Raw genomic sequence first — 20783 nt, 5'->3', positions numbered from 1 at the left:
TCAGTCTTGCTTCTCCTCACATGAGAAGGACTGCACCAGGAGTGGTGAGCCAGTTTGGGAGTGTGGTTCCCAATGCCAACCTCCTTTGGAAATTGAATAGGAGCTCATGAGGAGTAGTGTTGGTTATGGTACATAGCAACGACCAGATGGAATGGAGCTCCATAGGGAGGACTTCCTGCCAGCGTGAGTCTGGAAGGTCTTTTGACTTCGGGGCCAGTTTGACAGCCTTCCAGACCATGGCGCTCTCCTTTTCAACTTGCCCATTCCCCTGAGGGTTGTAGCTAGTAATTCTGCTGTATGCGATGCCCCTCACTGGCAGTTACTGATGTAGCTCATCATTCATAAAGGATGAGCCCCGGTCGCTATGAATATAGCTAGGATTCCTGAACAGGGCGAAAATGGAATCTAGGGCCTTTATGTCTGACGAAGTGAGTGTGACTGGACATGGAATGGCGAATGGGAACCGAGAGTACTCATCAATGATAGAGAGGAAGAAAATTTTCCCGTTTGTTGAGGGGAGAGGTCCCTTAAAATCAACACTGAGCTGTTCAAAGGGCCTGGATGACTTGATCAGGTGCTCCATCGTGGGGTGGTAGAAGTGTGGCTTGCACTCCATGCAGACCTGGTCATTTCCCAGACGTCTTCCATGGAGTAGGGCAGATTGTGTGCCTTGACAAAATGAGCCATGCAGGTAACCCCTGGGTGGCAGACCTCATTATGCAGAGACCATAGTTGCCTGGTGTGTGCAGAGGCACAGCTTCCTCTGGATAAGGAATCTGGAGGGTCATTAAGGGCTCCTGGCCAATAGGCAATGTCATAATTGTAGGTGGAGAGCTCGATCCTCCTTCTAGCATTCTTGTCATTTTTTATTTTGCCACTCTTGACATTATTGAACATGAATGTGAACGAGCGCTGGTCAGTGAGGAGTGCAAATTTCCTGCCAGCCAGTTGGTATCTCCAGTGCCTCATGGCTTCTACAATGGCTTGAGCCTCCTTTCCTATCGATGGGTTCCGGAGCTCGTGGCCTTGTAATGTCTGAGAAAAAAATGCAACCAGCCTGCATGCCTGCTTGAGGGTAGTGGCCAGCGCTACATCCAAAGCATCACTTTCCACTTGGAAAGGTACATTCTTGTCCACTGTGTGCATAGCGGCTTTCGCAATGTGATTCTGGAGGTAGTTAGAAGCCATTTGGGCTTCAGCCAAGAGGGGAAATTGGTGGCTTTTAAGAGAGGGCGAACTTTATCAGCGTATTGAGGGATTCACTTGGCGTAATATGAGGAATACCCCCCAGGCAACTCTTCAAAGCCTTTGTGGTCCTGAGAATGGGGAGCTCTAACAGAGGGCGCATCCTATCATGATCAGGGCCAATGATGCCATTTTCCACCACGTAGCCAAGGATAGCCAGACGTTTTGTACTGAACAAGCACTTGTGAGAATTATAGTGAGGTTCAGGGCTTTCACCGCATGGAGAAAACTCTGGAGGCTGGTGTCATGGTCTTCCAAGGTGTGGCCACAGATGGTGACATTATTGAGGTAGGGGAAGGTAGCCTTCAACCCATACTTATCCACTATTCTGTCCATCTACCTCTGGAAGATAGAAACCCCGTTAGTGATACTGAAAGGGACCCTCCGGAATTGATAGAGATGACTGTTAGCCTCAAAAGCTGTATATGGATGGTTCTCAGAACGGATTAACAGCTGGTGATAAGTAACTCAGGTCGATGGTCGAACAGACCCGATACTGTACAAAATCATTCACCATGTCTGAAATTCAAGAGAGGGGGTATGCATCCAGGAGTGTGTACCGATTAATAGTTTGGCTATAGTCAATTTACAAGCCTGGACTTGTTTTCCCCTTTTACCAGTACCACTTGCGCTCTCCACAGGCTGGTGCTAAGTTCGATGATACCTGCATTGAGTAGACTTGTGTCTCAGACTTCATGAAATCTTGGTCTGTTGTGCTGTACCTCCTGCTCCTGGTAGCAATAGGATTGCAGTCCGAGGACAGATTCAGGAAGAGAGGTGGGGGGGTTGATATTCAATGTGGAGAGGCTGCATGTGGGTTCTGATTTTAGGGGCCCTCCATTCCGATCTGTTATGGGGAGAGGGGACTAGAATAGTCCAAGGTCACGCTTTTAAGGTGATACAGGAAGTCCAGACCCAACAACACCAAAGCACACAGTTCATCAAGTATATAAAAGCAAAATTTACAGAATTCCCCCCCTTCAAATGACAGATGGACTATACAATGTTGTTGAATATCCGTAGAATGCGAATGGGACACAAGGAATATGTGATAATTGGAGGGATACATCTTTAGGTTGTATTCTTGCACAGTCCGTGAGTCGATGAAGCTTTCAGTCATTTAGTGGAATGTCCGTTTACCTTCACAGCCACTATGGAGTTGCTGAGCTGGTGAGGTCTGTCTTGATCTAGGACCATTGAGGCTAGGACCCTGGAGACTCCATAATCCTCACTTGAGTGGCCTCCCATGTCCTGGTTTGCCCTCCATGGGTAAGATGGTGATGACCTCATGACGTGGCAAGATGGCCACCCTCCTTCCTCCTCCTCTGATGATGGTGCTGAGTTTGAATTTGGGTCACGGAAAGATGGCCACCGAGCCTTTTTGCGCCATTTCCTCACTTACACGGCCATCCTTCATCAGCATGTAGCACACCAAGTGGGCTCGGGTGTATTTATGGCAGACGGCTTGGGGCTTCCCCTCGCGCAGCAAATCCTCACCCAATGTCCTTTCCTGCCACAGGTGCAATGCTGTGTCTTTAGCCAGGCAATGAGATCGAGGATGCTGGCTCTTGCTGCAGAAAAAGCATGCCCTAGCACAGGAAGTGGCAGCCATTAGGGCTGAGGTAGTGGGAGCAGCCGGTCCTTGGATGGGGTCACCTGGGTGAGCAAGCTCTCTGGCTTCTAAGTTGTTGTTCTCAAGCTTGGCCTGTTCCAACAATTTGGCCAGTTCAACATGGCGAGCCTGGTCCTTCTTTCCTGACTCGAGCAGTCGTTGCCTCATGTACCTCGAGTGGACCGCTGTGACTAGAGTGTCCTGGATCTGTCTTCTTCAAGAACATGGCCCTTAGTTGCTTCGTACCTGCACTTCTTGGCAAGTGTCCACAGAACCAGCAGGTAGTGATCGATGGTCTCTCCTGGCCATTGGCAACATAGAGCGAGTCGGTGCCTTGCTAGGACCTCGTTTTGCAATTTCAGGTACTGAGCCTTCAACACCTTGATGGCACCATCATATGTAGTGCAGTCCCTGATGACTGCATACCCTTTCGTTCCTATTCTCGAAACGAGTGAGGACCTCTTGAGTTCATCGATGTGGAAGATGTCTCTGGTCATGTTCAGGTAGGCCTGGAAGCAGTCTAGCCAGTATATGAACTCCTCAGCCACGTCGGGGGACAGAGGGTCTATCAGCAGCGTACCTGGCTTGAGTAGCACTTCTATTGTTTAGGGAATAAGCTAACAAAACTGTAGCGTGAATAAAAGCTCTCACAACTGGAGGAATAACAAATGCTTTGATTAGCATAACTATGGGAAGGGTCCCACAGAATTCTTCAGAAAGGTTCTGGGTTTAGGCGGGAAACCAGGGTTATATGTGAGCAGATGGGGGCGGAGCAGGGAGGCGGAGCCAGCCATCAGCACAACACACTACCAGTGAATCCCAGTTCACTGCACAATGCTCATGACAACTCTTTATTTGCCTTTTGGCAGACAAAAGCTAAAGATATCATATGTTCCATTTTATTACATGGCGATAAAAGAAACCTTGATCCTTGAAACTAGAATATGAACACAAAATATGAAAAGATTTGCCAGTGAACTCAAAAAATGAAGCTGTCCATCATGTTGGAAGACAGAAGTAAGAATATAAAGGATTGTTTTGTGTCTGTCTTCACAAAAATGACCAAATTCAAATAAATGTTATGCAGGTTATGAATAGAAATGAATCAGAATGTGGTCTATTATTTTCTCAGCCTCTTTAGCTGTTGATTTCATGTCAAAGGATTGGAAAATTAATAATATTCATGTTTGTTTGTAAAGGGTGAAAGGGCTTGATCAAGTAATTACAAGCCACTCCGTCTAACCTCAGTTAACAAATTTCTGAGGGACACTGCAACTCAACATACAGAAAAATTATGGATAATCAAGAATTGTCTATGAATCTGGAAACAAAAGATCAAATTTGACTAACAATTGAAATTTTAAGAAAGCAACAAGGAGGATTGATGAGAAACACACATTTGATGTAGAGAGCAAACACCTGACAAGCGTATGTATATAGGTCAGTCTGATTTAAAAAAAAGTAAAAGCCTAGGAAATGTGGCTGGTTGGACCCAAAAAAAATTTTTGAATTTTTTTCAAAAAATTTATATAGTAACATTTTAAATATGCAATATATCATTTTTTTCTCACGAACACAACAAACAAAAACAAAATAATCCCTCCTTCCTTCCCTCCCACACATACAGATCCATTCACCATCAGAGCTTACATATATTTTAAGTCATATTTATTCATTAAAGTATATGTGATTTTTTTCCCCATAATATACAGCTGTTCATTTCCACAGTCCATCGTGCAACAAGTAGAGGGGAGTCAGACTTCCAAGTGATCGCAATACATTTTTTTGCCACTGCCAGTGCTATTTTTATAAATGAGATTTGATATTTGGTCAATTTGTCACTTATTTCCATGAAATTACCTAATAGATAGAGTTCTGGGTTGCCTGTGAAGGCCACTCCTGTTATCCTGGTTAATTTTTCTGCAGTTTCTTGCCAAATGGCTTCACTTTCACACATGACGCATGTTGAAAATTTCCTGTCTCAGTCCCCATCTGAATCATATCTCTGAAATTACGGCTTTTGATCTGTGTAACTTTTGTGAGGTAAGATATAACTGGTGTTGCTAGCAAGAGGTTATAGCTCGAGGTTGAAAGAAGACTCACACACCAAGGGAGTGTAATCGACACTGGCTTTATTGGAATGAAGCTCTGACTTTTATAGGCAGCATCACCACTGGGGATGGCTTGAGAGGTGCCAGTTGCTGATTGACTGTCTTGGATGTGGATTGGACCCCCCACAATCCGTTGGCAGTGATTGGTTGATTTGACCACTATTCCTGTGGCTTATGGGAGCAGGCATCTCATCTCGCATGCTGTCTACCCAATCATCATGTTCGACAGCCGTTTGCTGTGTTGGCCCTTGAATCAATCCATATCTTGCATTTATAATTGATGTCATGCTGTCCTTACACCAATCCGACCAGCTTCTTCCTGAAATCACCACACCCAAGTCTGACTCCCATCTTTCCCTTGGCCTCTGAAATCTTGGTTTTGCACTTTCAGTCTGGAGACCATAATACATCTTGGTTATAAATTTGGGCGTTTTCCCCATCCAAACCATTTGTTCAGTTTCACTAATTTCAGGTGGGGTCAACATTGGTCATAAGAATGATCTCAACTGGAAAAAACAGAATAGGGTCCAATTGGCCACTCTGTATTTGTGTTTTAATTGTTCAAAGGACACAAGTCCCTTCCATGTCACAGTCATGAATATATCTTATACCTGTGTCATACCACAAATTTTATATTCTATCTCCTATGTTCGTAGGCAGTAGCATTTTTACACAATGGTGCTTTTATTGATATCCCTACATTTTTTCCTATACATTCATTTATTTCTTGCCACGTCCTAATCATATGTATTAGAATGGGGTTATCCTTGTTTTTCTTCAGTGATTTGAAACTCCATTTGTAGATAAAGTCCTTTGCTTCCCCTCCTCCATTGGAAACATTCCCATTTGAACCTTCAGTGAAGGCAGCTGCGAGAAATCTAACCTGTGCAGTTGGGTGATATTTTTTGAAATCTGGAAGTCTAAGTCCTCCCAGACCGTAGTCCCATGTCAGTTTTTCCCATGCAATTCTTCGTACCTTATTATTCCATATGAAATGTCTAATATGCCTATTAATCTCTAAGACTCGGTATCACCAGTTATATCTTTATCATGTGGCTTATTTAATAATGATCCCAAGTCAGAGGCAGAAATTTTCAGGCTTAGGTCCTATTCTTGATTGAGCCATGAGAACAAAACATTAATTTTACTTGGCAATATCTTATTCATACCCTTCTTTCCCATCCTAATTTCTCTTTTATTTTCATTCATTCATTTTCTCTTCCAGGTTTTCTGCTGTATCAAGATCTCAATGTCTTATTTTTTAATTCTATCCTAGAGATTCCAGATTTGGAAATTTCATACTTTTCATTTGCAAAACCATGTTTTCTCTTGTATTCCTTTAATTTCCTTCTTACTTACCTTCCTTTGATCTGTCACTACCTTTACCTGTACCCATTCTTCTTTATTTTGCATGACTCCTTAAACCATGTGACCACTTTTCACAACACCAGATATATTTAGCTGTATCCCAAGCTAAAAAACAATGATTGACCAGAATAACTGAGAAGGGAACAGTACCACTGGCAGTTATAGCAGTAATAAAATTAAGTACTTCTAACCTGCTGAAAAATACCAAGTTAACTCGCCTGAAAATAAGACACAGAAAGATGGCAACACTCAGCAGGTCAGTGAGTGTTTGCCACAGTAAAGCAAATAATCCTTCATCTAAATCTCTTTCGGAAATAATTACACCTGTATGTAAATATTAACAGTCTGCAACCATTTACTTTACTTACCTGTCTGATCCACTAATTCTATAATGGCTTCAAATTAGCAACTTTGTTTTGATATCAGGCACATAACACAATACTTTGTAAAATAGAAACAAATCCCAGAACTTGTTGATTATTGGTTAATTGCCTATAATTTTAAGAAGTGTCTGTTAAAATTAAAATTTGTAAAATTTAAAACAGACATTAACACTCAGGAAGAGTGATCTCAGGCTATGTTCCATCATACCAGAGGGAAGGCAATGAAAGGCATATATTTATGAATGAGCAACAGAGTGGGCCATTTAACTCCTCAGACCTGCTCCACCATGTAAAATTATAACTGATATGGTTCAAACATCAACACCACATTCCTCTTTACCAAAGGTAACCTTTTCTCTTCTTGCTTATTAAATATCTGTCAATCTTTGCCTTAAAATATTCAACGCCTCTTCTTTATTGTCTTTGGGTGAAGAGTTCTAAAGACTTACAATTTTCTGAGAGATAAAACTTTGCCCCGATTCTACCATTAAATGACCCCTAGAGACTCCCACAAAGGGTAAGCATCCTCTGCATTCATCCCTTCAAGAGCCTTCAGGATCTTATGTGTGTTTAATCAAGTCACCTCTTACTGAACTCCAATGGATGCAAATCTTGTCCTTCCATTCTTTTCTTAGAAGACAGCCTGCCCATTCCAGATATTAGTCTCATAAACCTTTTTCCGACTTCTTCCAATCTCTTAACTTAAATGAAGAGACAGGATTTCAGGTGATATCCCATGAATAATTGAAGCATGGCCTCCCTATGTGTTCCCCTAATGGTAATCAATAATGTTTAGCTGGCTTTTGTCATGTCTTACTGTACCTGCACTGTAGCCTTTTTGCAAATCACTCACCCAGATCCTTCTGCAATATATTACCATTTAAAATGGCATGGCCTCTTATTTTATATTTTTTCCCAAAATAGATAGTTTCCCACATTAGACTCCATTTTCCAAAGCTTCACAGACTTCTTACCACTACTTTGTTAGTTTTTTTTAATTGTTTATATTTATGTTATATATTTATTTTGCATTATAAATGTCATTAAGATTTATATTGTTTATACAAACATTATAGCATACTCACAAATTTCAAATGAATTAGTGCTTGTTCTGTAGAAAAGTTAACTAAATTATAATACAATTCTTTCAGTATGAATTCATTACCCTTTTTTAATATTATAGGGTTACTTCTATGTTCTCATTTATGACTCCCTCAGGAGGGTTATGTACTGACTAATCATCAGTCTGCTCTCAATCATGAGCAAAGTGAAGGGCACAGTTGCTCTCAGTGCTATTATGAAGCACTTAGTATTCCAATCACTGATAAAGATGCATAACCAATGTTTCGGGGTTGAGCCCCTCATCAAGGTATGGACAAAATATGGGCAGGCTCCCGAACAAAATGGTGGGATGGGTGAGGCAGGGGGAGGAACGCGATCCCCCAGGCAGGTGATACTAGGCAGAGAAGGGAGGGAGGGCACACCCACAAACAAGGTGTGGAGGGGGGTGCAGTGAACTGGAATTCACTGTGTGTTGTTCAGATGCCTGGCTCCACCCTTGGCTCCACACTCACCTACCCCAATATAAACCCTGGTTTTCCCACCTTACCTCAGATACACCTGAGGACTATTGTGTCTACTGGCCATTGATTGTAAGCTATTAAAAGTGTGTTTCTACTCCTCACTGTCTCTGTGCAGTCAGTCATATAACAGGGTGATGGCTTGCTTTGCTGAGCATTAGTGACAGGGATCTCCCAGTGGCCAACTATTTAAATTCTATGCCCCATTCCTGCACTGATTTGTCTCTCCTTGGCCTTATGTACTGTGAAACCAAGCCAACCTGTGTATTGGAGGAGCAAAACCTAATATTATGCCTTGGCAATCTCTAACTGGCTGGCATTACTTCGACTTCTCCAGTTTCTGCTAGCCTCTCCTCGTACTACCTCTCTCTTCTCCATCCCTCTGTCTTCTTTCCTCCAGCTCTCTACCCCTTCCCTCTCCATTCACAGCCATCCCCCCTCTCCCTGCTTGCTAGTATGCCCTCCCTCTCTTATCTACCTATTGCCTCCAGCATGTGGGATTGTGCTCTTCCCCCTGCCCCACCACCCCCCCCCCACCATTTTATTTGGGTGCCTGCCCTCATTTTGTCCATAACTTGATGAAGGGCTTAAGCCTGAAACGTTGGTAAATGTATCTCTACCTTTGCTATATACTGTACACTGTTTGACCTGCTGAGTTTCTGCAGCATTGAGTTTTTACTTCAACCACAATGTCTGCAGACTTTCGTGTTTTACTGATTGTTTACACAATCACTGATGCCCAGTTTGTGTTTCACCAGGACCAATCAGCTCCACATTGCTTTACCGTATTGGTCCAAATGTAGGTCAAAGAGCTGAATTGTAAGGGTGAGGTGCAAGTCACTACCCTTGACACCAAGGCACCATTTGACTGAAAATAGAATTTGGTGATGATAATGGAAATCAAAGAGGAAATGCAGATGGAGTTGGATATTTCAGAAAGGGATAAGAACAGAAAGTGCTAGAAACACTCAGCAAGGCAGGCAGCTTCCGCTGAGAGAGAAACAGAGTTAAATTTTCAGACTGAAGACCCCTTGTCAGAACTACGAAGGGGAGAATGTAAGTGAATGTTAAATTGCAGGGAGGACAGGAGAAGAGATAGATTGGATGAAGGGAATATCTCTGATTTGCTGATGCCAGGATTGCACTGGAGATAATTTGTGAACAAGGTCGTCTGGAATATGGGCAATAAGGGAACAAAGAGCATGATACTTCGCCCATAAAACCCATGAAATGAGGCAATTAGAGGTGGGCAATATATCTTGACCTTGCTTGTGTCACCCAAGTCCTGAAATGAATGTAATTAAAATTTCCCTATTTGTAGTCAATTTTATACATGAGTGCATCCTTTTAGTAATAACCTTTTGCTGTTTAGGGTCACTTGGTCCTCAAATACTGTTATATATGGATTGTGGAGAAGCACATGGCCTCCTTGCCTGTCTGGAATACTGTGGATTGTAAGTGGTCATATGTCCTCCCCGTCTGAAACTTATTCAGAAGTCACATCACCTGTCAATCAAGATTGGATTCCAGCCACCCATTAGTGCACACCTTGCCATTGGCTTGTTTAGATTATCTAGGATCATTATTGGCTAGATGCCCAGATCAGAACTATATACAACATCGATGCATAGCACATTTCTTTCCCTCTACCTCATAGTCCATGCCAGGTCATAGCTGTGAACATCGCTGAAAGTGTGACAGGTAAGGTGTGCACTACACTTAAGCTAAGCCATAATACTTGCAGGGAACCAGGAGTGTGTGTGAAAGTCCCTGTCTGTAGAGTGTGTGAGCATGTAGATTATAGGCAGCCACTGGTATTAGAGTACAACCTGGTCTGATATGAATGTTTACATAGAGTAATTAAGTCACATTTGATGTTCTCTCCTGTTTGTCTCCTGTGTGTTCAGTAGAGTTACCTGTGATTGTCACACTTATGAACAGATTCATTTCTCTGTGAACTCATCAAAACTAATACTTGCCAAACACAACAATGCACCTGTGTCAGGCTACTGGTTATCAACTACAGCTGTACCTTCAAAACATAGTTTCCAGTAAACTCATCCTCAAACTGCAGGAACTAAGCCTCAGGACAGCGCTCTGAAACTAGATCAGTGACTTGCTATCTCACAGACTGCAATCAATGAAGATGGATAGCAACATCTCCTCCACAATCATAGTCAACACCAGCACTCCTCAAGGATTTGTGTTCAGCTCCGTACTATACTCTAAACCCATGCCTATACAGTGAAATACCATTCCAACCTAATCTTTAAAATTCCCAACAATAAAACTGTTATAGGCATGGGTATTAAATGATGCTGAGATAGAATATAGGAAAAAATAGATTGGGAAGATTGAAAGACTAGCAGCATGGTGCCAAGATAACCACTATAGTAACATTAATGGGATGAAGCAGATTGTCATTGACTTTGGGAGAGACACCACACCCCTGTCCGCATCATTGGCGCTGAAGGGGAAAGAGTTGATTGCTTCAACTTTTTAGGTGTAAGCATTCACAATGACCTGACCTGGACCAACCATCTTGAAGCAATGTTTCTGCTTTGTCCAAAGGCAAGTTTAGCCTGTCCTCCATCTCTATCAATAACATCTGCAGGCACACCACCAAAGGCATACTTGCTGGGTTTATCATGACGTGGAATGGGAGCTAAACAGCTCAAAATCGGATGAAGATGCAGAAGATGGTGAATGCAATGCCTTCAATCTCAGCTACATATCCCGCAGCTGAGTAACCGCTTCAGGACCCATCATACCCTCCTTCCTTCGGGGATAAGGTTCAAAGGGGTGAAATTGCATATCAATAGGCTTCAAGGCAGTTTCTTCCCTGCAGCCATTAGGCTTCTGAACAAATGGCACAGCAGATCTCATGCTGTCCTTATTTCGTACTCATTGATCTTTTCTCCCCCTTGTAACTCTGCATTCTGTCGTGGTACTCTAGTATTTCTACTTTGTTCTGTGTAAGAATGTTGGAAGTGTTGCAAGCACCCTTCTCCCTGTACTAGATATAATGTGTCAAATCAACTGAAAACTTAAACTTGGTAGGTTGGGACTGGAGTGGTGTTCTTGGGAAAGCATCATTTAAGAAAACTATTTATACTGAGTCAAACAACACAACTATATTGTGGAGAGAAATCACCTCACAGAACTAGGTTTTAACCTGAAAGAGTAATCTATTTATTACCTTTTCTGATGCCTCAAGACCTGCTGAGTACTTCCAGCATCTTCTGCCTCATCACAGAATAAATGTCCACTTCATGTTTTCATCGTTTGCCTTCTGCCATAAGTGCCAACGTGAATGTGTGTGATGCTGCACAGAGACTGGGGCATATTTCAATTCCATTCTTACACCCATTAGTCACAGTTGTTGCAATATTTTTCTCCTTTGGGTCTAGTAGAGGTTGCATTAGGTTAAACTGGGATTCAATGTCTCTCTGCAAGTCACCAATTACTGAACTTATGTGAAAGTTATCATTCTCCCAAATGGTTTCCTAATTCATTATTGTGAGTTAAATTCAGTCATCTACCATAATAATAAGTGGGACCCATTTGGGGAAGGAGTAAATGATATTTGTTTCAACAGTTCAATTATTTAGAATGCTCAGATGTAATCATTAGAATTTTAATATTTTCATTTACTGTGAAGAAAAACACAATAATTTTTAGATGCAAAAGTACATGAGAGGATGACTAATGATCAAATTGTTCTATTCTACATTAATTGCAATATTTTGATGAATTGTACAGTGGAAAGGACTAGGTTAGCTCCAGGCCAGAGTCATACAATTCATAATGAATTCAGTCCTTAGTTCTGCTGTATTGGGCCTGGTAATTTGAAAAGAAAACCTTTTCAGATCTGAAGAAATTTTTAATGGAAGTCTGAAACAAAAAGCAGAAAATGCGAGAAAAACTTATCAGGCCAGGAAGCATCCGTGGAAAGTTAAATAAAATTAACTTTAGAATGAAGAGCTTAAAACATTCACTTTATTGCTATTTATATAAGTGGTGCCTGACTTATTGAATGTCTCCAGCATTTTCTGTTTTTATTTTGGCTTTTCAGATCTGCTCAACAACAATTTTAACTCATTTGGCGTAATCATTGGTGACTTGTTGGGAAAAAAATAAATGAGAGAAGTCTGATCAGAATTTTGAGGTTTCTTGATGAAACGAGTCCTTCATCATCTGTAGTAGTATTTTATTATTATATTCTCAATGTATAGGATGCAAAGCATATGTCATTTGAAGAAATTTTGTGCTAAAGATTGTGCCTTACATAATCGTGAGCCAAGATGTCTTATTAATGTGAGTTGTGTTAAAATGATTTTGCAGCTTTTGCTTGAGGAAGGGATGTTGCCCTAGTTGACTCCATGTGTCATGTCATGAGACATTTAGGTCTACTTGAGCTGGAAGACAATTTGTCGAATAAATTTGCACTCTCTCAGTATTGAAATGAATTTTCAGCCATGATTATATTAACTTATCAGTAGGATAATGGCAGTTACTTGATCCATCAACTGAGCATTCATTTCACCTATTTGGGAGACTTTGCTTTGTGCAAATTGACTGTTTTTTTGTCCACATCAAAAGTAAGGGCACATTCAGAATATTTTTATAGGGATTGAAAATGTGATTACCAAGATGTTGTGTTAATATTCATCTTGGGCATTCTTCATACAACAGAGAAAAAAAAGTATTTATAGTTCACTGAGACAGATTCATCAACATTATTTAATAAATAACTGTTATTTAGAGGGACCAAAGAATCATTTGAGCTCAAGAATATATTAATGGTGTTTCTATCATTATCAAAATATGTAACAGGTTTAAGATTAAATTATGTAAATGTAAATGAATATTAAGTAATAGATTATATCAAATACCACTTAATTTAACATTTTAGAACTTAATTTAACGTTTAAGTACCTAATAATATTTCAGCCATAACTGTTTTTTGTTTAATAATACAAGTTAAATTTTAAAGTTGATAAAATGGATATGAAAATGTTAGGATTATAGCTTGTATTCACTCCATATCTGTTCTGTTTCCAATTTTTGAGCTGTGCCTTCACAATGCCAGCATAAGGCATAAAACATCTTGAGATGCTTTGATTCCATTCTGAAGGGTATATGTAGCTTGTTACTAGCTTATGAATGTCCTCTTTCCACTATCAGTGATTCTTCCTAATTTTAGTTAGATATATTAGGGTTTCTATGCTTTGTTGTTGCTCTAAGCATTTTGAGGACTCACTCTACATCTGTTTATCCAAGAACAAAGCAACTCTGCAAAATACCATTGTAATATTGGTAATTATTCTAGGCATTGATTTCTTAAAAGCATATACATATGAATTAGAATAAAGAATTTCTTCTGAATATGATTTTAATAGTTAAAACTAAAGCATTTTCTTTTTAAAGACTTTATTTAAAATTTTTATAACAGGAATACAATAAAGAATTACATTTAAAGAAAAATAGAGAAAAAAATAAAAAGGTATGATTACAATATTACATCAGAAAACTACACAAAATACCCCCCCATTAATTGTAACACAATATTAATAGTCTAACTTAAAATTAGTCCAACCCTCCGCCCCCAAAAAATAAAGAGTGAAGAGTTAATAAAATTAACATTATATATGGAAAAAAATACCCACTTACAAAAAAAAGAGATAAAACTTAACCTAAAAAAATTCTAACAACAAAAAAAATTGTTAATACTAAAATATCACGCTTAAACATATATTTAAATCAAACTTAAATGCATATAATTAGCAAACGGCGTCCACTTTAACTTATAAAAAGACATCTTATCCTGAATTGAAAAAGATATCCTTTCCATAGTCAAACAAAATTTCATTTCCAAATACCACTTATCTAAAGTTAGTATATTTCTATCTTTCCAAGTAAGTGCTATACATTTCTTAGCCACAACTAAAGCTAAATAGATAAATGAAATCTGATAATCCTCTAAACCTAAATCGATTAATGATTGCATGTTCCCTAATAAAAATATATCGGAATCTAATACAAGATGGATATTATATAAACTGTTAAAAACAGATTGAATACCTTTCCAAAACTGTTGCAATCGATCACAAAGCCAAACAGTATGCAAAAAAGTATTGGCCGTCTGATCACATCGAAAACAAGAATCCAACTTACTAAAGACCAATTTTTTTTAATTTCTCCGGCATTAAATATAGCTGATGAATAAAATTATAATTAATCATCGCTAGTCTAGCATTAATTAATTTCCGAATACTATTCTGACAAATTTCCATCCAAGCTTCTTCAGCTATTTTATGTCCTAAATCTTTTTCCCATTTCAACTTATCTTTATCCCAGTCTTTTTTACTATCAATTTCTTGTAAAATACAATACAAATCAGATATATATCCCTTTTTTGGTATTGAAAGTACATATTCTTCAAAACTAGATTCAGGCAATAAAATCATATGTCGACCACATAACTGTTTTACAAAAGATCTTAATTGATAATGTATAAATATAAAATTTGCACTAATACCATATTTCCTTTGTAATTCGTCAAAGGAACAAAAACAACCCTCAGAAAAACAATCAGATAAATTTTTTATTCCCTTCTTTTCCCATTGTTTCAAAGTGGCATTGGAGACCGTAAAAGGAACAAGTTGAATATTATATAATGGCAATCTTCCAAAATATATATTTTTAAGTCCCAATTTTTTAAGTTTACTTGTCCATAAATTCAATAAATGTTTCAATATTGGCACATCATAAGTTCGTAATAAATTTTTATTCCATCGAAACAAAAACTCATGAGGAAATTTTTCTAAAATAACTGCCATTTCTATCTTTACCCAACTAGGTGGGTCATCCATATTCATTAATGCACTAAGAAATTTGAATGGAGCTGCTTCATAATAATGCTGAAAATTCAGTAATCTTAAACCTCCAAATTGAAAATCCCACATCAATTTTCTCATTGCTACTCTCGGAAATTTTCCCTTCCTTAAGAATTCTCTAATCGCTTTATATAAATCCTTTAAAAACTTTTTTTTTAAAAATAAGGAATTGATTGAAACAAATATTGTATTTTAGGAAAAATATTCATTTTTATGGTATTAATCCTCCCTAGTAAACCCAAAGGTAGATCCCTCCACCTAATCAAATCTAATTTAATCCTTTTTATTAAAGGAAAATAATTAATTGAATATAATTCTTAAAATTCTGTATTAAAATTAATTCCTAAATATTTAATTTGTGTAGTCCACTTCAAATTTGTAATATTTTTATATACTGAATAATCACCTTTACAAATTGGTAAAATTTCACTTTTAGCCCAATTTACTTTGTAACCAGATAATTGGCCATAAATTTCTAAACATTCTTGAATTGCAGGTAAAGAAATATCCGGATCCACCAAATATAATAAAACATCATCAGCAAATAAATTAATCTTATATTCCTCATTCAGAACTCTCATATCTTTAACATTTTCATTTTGATGTATTAATTGTGCTAAAAGTTCAATAACTGTAGCAAATAAAGCAGGTGACAACGGACATCCTTGTCTAGTAGATCTTGTCAAACTAAAAGATTCTGAAATTTGGCCATTAACAGCAATTCTAGCCTTCGGGCTATTATATAAAGCCTTTATCAACCCAATAAATGAAGAACCAAAACAAAATTTCTCAAGTACTTTGAACAGAAACTTCCATTCCACTCTATCAAAAGCCTTTTCTGCATCCAATGAAACCACTATTGGATAATTCAACTGAAATTTAGATTTATTTATCAAGGTTATTAACCGTAAAATATTATCTGATGCATACCTGTTTTTTATAAATCCTGTTTGATCACCATGTATAATTTTAGGCAGATATTGAGCTAATCTATTAGCCATAATTTTAGCTACAATTTTATAATCTACATTTAACAACGAAATTGGTCTATAAGAAGAAACCTGTAAAGGGTCTTTATCTTTTTTTGGTATAGCCATAATTATTGTGTTAGAACAAGTCTCAGGTAATTGAAAAGTATTGTAAGTTTGTTGTAATACATCCTTATAAATAGAAGATACATCAGCATAAAAAACTTTATAAAACTCTATAGAAAACCCATCTTCACCAGGTGCCTTTCCATTCGGCATGTCTCTTATTGCCCTTTCTATTTCATCTTCTGTAAAAGGTTTATCTAACTCTTGTCTATCTTCTTGATTCAATTGTGGCAAGTTAATATTTTCCAAGAAAGAATCTATTGCATCTCCAGTTACATCTTTACATTCCGAAGTATACAATTGTTTATAGAAATTACAAAATTCCTCATTAATCTCCTTTTGATTAAAAGTAATACCTGATTTCTTTCTAATCGCTGGTATAATCCTAGATAATTGTTCTTTTTTTAATTGCCATGACAAAACTTTATGAGCTTTCTCACCCCATTCATAAAACTTATGCTTAGTTCGATTCATTAAACATTCAAACTGATATGTTTGTAATTCATTATATTTAAATTTTTAATTAGTTAACTGATTCTTTTGCATTTCGGTAGCATGCTTTTGAAATTCTTTTTTAGTAGCAGTTATCTTTTCCTCTAAGTCTTCAATCTCTTTAATTCTCTCCTTCTTTACTTTAGAGGCATAACTGATAATTTGGCCTCGCAAAAAAGCTTTCATTGCATCCCATAAAACAAAATGACTAGAAACAGAATTACAGTTAATACCAATAAAAATTTCAATTTGCTGTTTTAAAAAACTAATAAATTCTGGTTTTTGCAATAGCATAGTATTAAATCTCCATCTTGAAGCTTTCTGAACATCTTGTGAACTCAAATATTCTAATAATAATAATGAATGATCCGAAACCAATCTAGCCTTATACTCCACAGATGTAACCCTATCCTGCAAATGTGCTGATATTAAAAAATAATCAATTCTAGAAAAAGAATTATGTCACAAGGAATAAAAAGAAAAATCTTTCTCTGTAGGATTAACTCTTCGCCAAATATCAATTAAATTCAAATCTGCCATCATATTAATCACTTGGATTGCCATCTTAGACTTCTTAATTACTCTTGGGTCCTTATCCAATAAAGGCTCCAACACCACATTCAAATCTCCCCCAATCATCACATTAGAGTTCGATTGTCCAAGTAATAAAGACATATCCACAACAAAAGCTGTATCTTCAACATTAGGAGCATAAACATCAAGCAAAGTCCATGAAAACTAAAGCATTTTCAAACAAAAACACAAAAGGAACTTTTTTTTTCAGTCAGTTCTACCTAATGAATGAAAAATGATTTACTCAAGGAAATCAATGAAAATATCTTTATAAGATTTGAGCTTCAGATCTGAGGGAAATTGTCCAAAATCAGAAATTAATGTGAAGCAGTATTATTTTGGCAAGGTCTGGCTTAAAGCCTCATCAATATTTTGCACTTAAGGAAACATGTAAAACAAAAACTGAGAAAATTGGAAATTCTGAAGTGGTCAAATTGCGTTCAGCTCAGATCAGTTTGAGCTGAATGTAATCTCATCAAAAACAAGAACTGAAGAGATAGCCAACCCCTTGCAATAGGATATATATTCTTCCAAATAATGTCAAATGCAGGTAACTCTGAATACTTGCTGTATGCCCATGAGATAGGACTGGTACAGAAATAAATAAGGTAATTGAATGATCTTTGGCCCACACTTGTGTTTGTAACAACAATGAATTCATGCTCTTTGCACCATAACTCACAGCATCCTCTAGAGTCTGCACAGAATGTAGTCATTCTTACAATATGAATCCATTCGTAATTCTCAATGTAATACACTGTAGAACATCATAGTTCTAAATTTCTGTTGTCAGTGAGCTTGTGCTCCTTCATAACATTGTAGGTTTCCAACCTTCTCCAGCATTTCAAGAGTCAGGGATCTTTTAACTTAGAATATTTACAAACTAGTCTTGCTGCAAAATATAATCAATATGTAACCTGTGATTTTTTTTCAGTCTTACACTAAGTCTTAAGTACTGCTTTGTATTTTCCTAGGAGTGGCAAGTCATCTGCTCTCGCTACTGCCCTACCTGCTATGTCCATGCTTTCTTCAAATGTAGATGAAAGCAAATTCTGTGTAATATTGCACTGTTTTTATTACATGGGAATAAATGAACCTTGAATCTTGAAATGGAGTCTTGGCAATGCCAGCTCCAACCTCAAGGGTGAGAGTTCCACCACATAGGGATTTCTGACCATATAAGCCATCTCTGCCCAATGGAGCACCTTCACATTACATCTTACACCAAACAAGCTGTCATATTGGCATTCAGAAATAGCCAAAAATTGCTTAATCGTCATTTTTAAGATAGTTATACAAGAATTCCAGTATAAAGAATTATAAAAAACATTTTGATATATTTAAGTTCACAATTGATTTTAACATTTTCTCTAATGTGCCTCATTCCCTTGGAACTATTCTTTTCCAATGAAATGACAGGGACAGTATCATTGAACCTGCACCAGGTCTAACATAGTACAATTTAATCATGTAATGTTTTCCTGTGGAAAACAACAAGAAAATGTTCTCTGTCACTTGCCTCCATGAAGAGTTCAGCATTGGAGCACAGAATGACAGAAACATGAACATTCCTTGGGTGACCATGGATATTCCTCAGGAAAATCTGGGAAAAGGTAATAGTCAAGTAATACTACATTTAGAATATAATATACATGAAATTCTTTGACTTTTGTTTACCAGAGTCACCACTTTGTCCAGCACCCCTCATAGCACCTAATGTTCTTTGGCAGTCTCCCCTCCAAGTACTGACCAGACCTGAGCCTGCTTAGCTTCCGAGATCAGACAATCTCATGCATATTCAGGCTATTAGAAATGCAGAAACTGTTTCTTAGCACTCAATTTAATGCTGTGCTGCAGACTTCATTTTATACTTCATAAAATATTTTTAAGATATTGGTTAGAAATTGTGTGTTTTACTTCCTCATTTTCATAAAACTTGATTAAGTCTTAGCAAAACAGGATTCTCTGCAGCCATTGAATGAATGCTAACATTCTGGAGAATGGCTTTTCTGCATCACATCATATTACTACAGTTTTCCACTTATGTCAATTTTTGCCTCTTGTTACCTGCAGATGAATTGGAAATCTACACAAACACGAGGCCACCAGGGTTCAATGCTAACAGAAGAAGGAGCCGAGCTGTGTTGTACCATCTGTCAGGACACTTACAGAAACAGGACAAGAGCAAGCTGAAGCTAAATAATGTATGTACAAAAACACACAGAGATCACATGATATTTCTCACAGGCCCTTTTCTGGCCATTACTTTTATTTCCATCATTGGTGATTAGCAAATGAGTGGCATCAATTCAATACCCTTGAGTGGGGTTAAAAACAACACGTGACCAAATACCTATTCACTATACTTCATTATTCTTTTAGCCATTTGCTATTGCTGATTAAACTTGCCATATCATTTTTCTTATGTGCTGAAGGTGGGAGATTTCGACATTGGAACATTTACTACATTGTTGCCTTGTGCCGCCATCAAGCATCAGCATGTAAGAAACAATATGGTCAGATGTAGTGTCAAACTTCCTTTTTTCTGTCCTTTTAGCATTGTCTAATGCGAATGTTTAAAAAAAATGCCTCCTGCTGTGATAATATAATCTCTCTGCTGCTCCACACCAGCCATCCTTCCTGATTTGCATTGGCAGTTTAGACTTGCTTTACAATGACTAAACTTGGTCGTGTTCATGCAGTGAATTTATTGTTGCATCACGGGACACTTCAGAATGCAACCAACCCCCTAAATTAAAACATAGCAGGTGGAGATATTTCGGTGACCAAAAGGTTGGTCAAACAGCTGGATTTTAACAGCCAGATGGAGAAGAAAAGGGAGAGGACTCTCTTTCAGAAATTACCTAGTTAATTTCTTGCAACATTTGGAAAGAACTGTACCCATCAGGAGGGGCAACATTTGTCTAGTTCACCAGACTGGGTTGGACTCTATCCCTGGGAACAGCATATGGCAATGCACTGTGACCTATTTAATACACTAAAACATCCTTGTGTGAGATAGGATATACTTTACCAACTGCTTAATGCCCACTATGGATAGAAGTTAGATTTGGTCAATGCTTTATCAAAGTAGGAAGTAAAAAGAGTAAGATAAAATGTCATTTTAATCTAAAATTTTAATTTTAGAATATAGTGTCATTCTGTGATGTTAATAATACTTTATTGATGATCATTCTTATTTTGGACTGGCTTCTTTAATGTATTGGTCAGTGATTCTGCAAGCCCAAATGGGGGTCTCCTGTCAGCAAACAATGTGTAATATAGTCACTTAATTCTGGATTAGCATCATAAATTGTTGCAGAAATTGCTAACATTTCTCACTTGTTCCCAGTCAAATGTGGTGAAAAGATAAGCTGTTTGGCATGAGATTTATGGCCTCCAGTGTTTATATTTAGCAAGAGAGAG

General features: G+C 37.9%; 1 protein-coding gene across 7 annotated transcripts in view; it reads left to right on the top strand.

The window, feature by feature from the left end:
- The window catches only part of kcnh3 (potassium voltage-gated channel, subfamily H (eag-related), member 3), a 698780-nt gene that overhangs the window by 397581 nt on the left and 280416 nt on the right, over nucleotides 1–20783 (top strand). For all 7 annotated transcript variants that reach the window (XM_069934512.1, XM_069934516.1, XM_069934515.1 and 4 more), the window contains one exon: nucleotides 19431–19561. In XM_069934512.1, coding sequence (XP_069790613.1) covers nucleotides 19431–19561 — 131 coding nt within the window. The remainder of the gene's footprint in view (nucleotides 1–19430; nucleotides 19562–20783) is intronic.

Source organism: Narcine bancroftii, chromosome 4 (genome assembly GCF_036971445.1).
Source record: "Narcine bancroftii isolate sNarBan1 chromosome 4, sNarBan1.hap1, whole genome shotgun sequence".
NCBI classification, from domain to species: domain Eukaryota; kingdom Metazoa; phylum Chordata; class Chondrichthyes; order Torpediniformes; family Narcinidae; genus Narcine; species Narcine bancroftii.
Note: the sequence above shows the minus strand (reverse complement) of the source record. Positions and strands in the feature narration are given on the sequence as shown.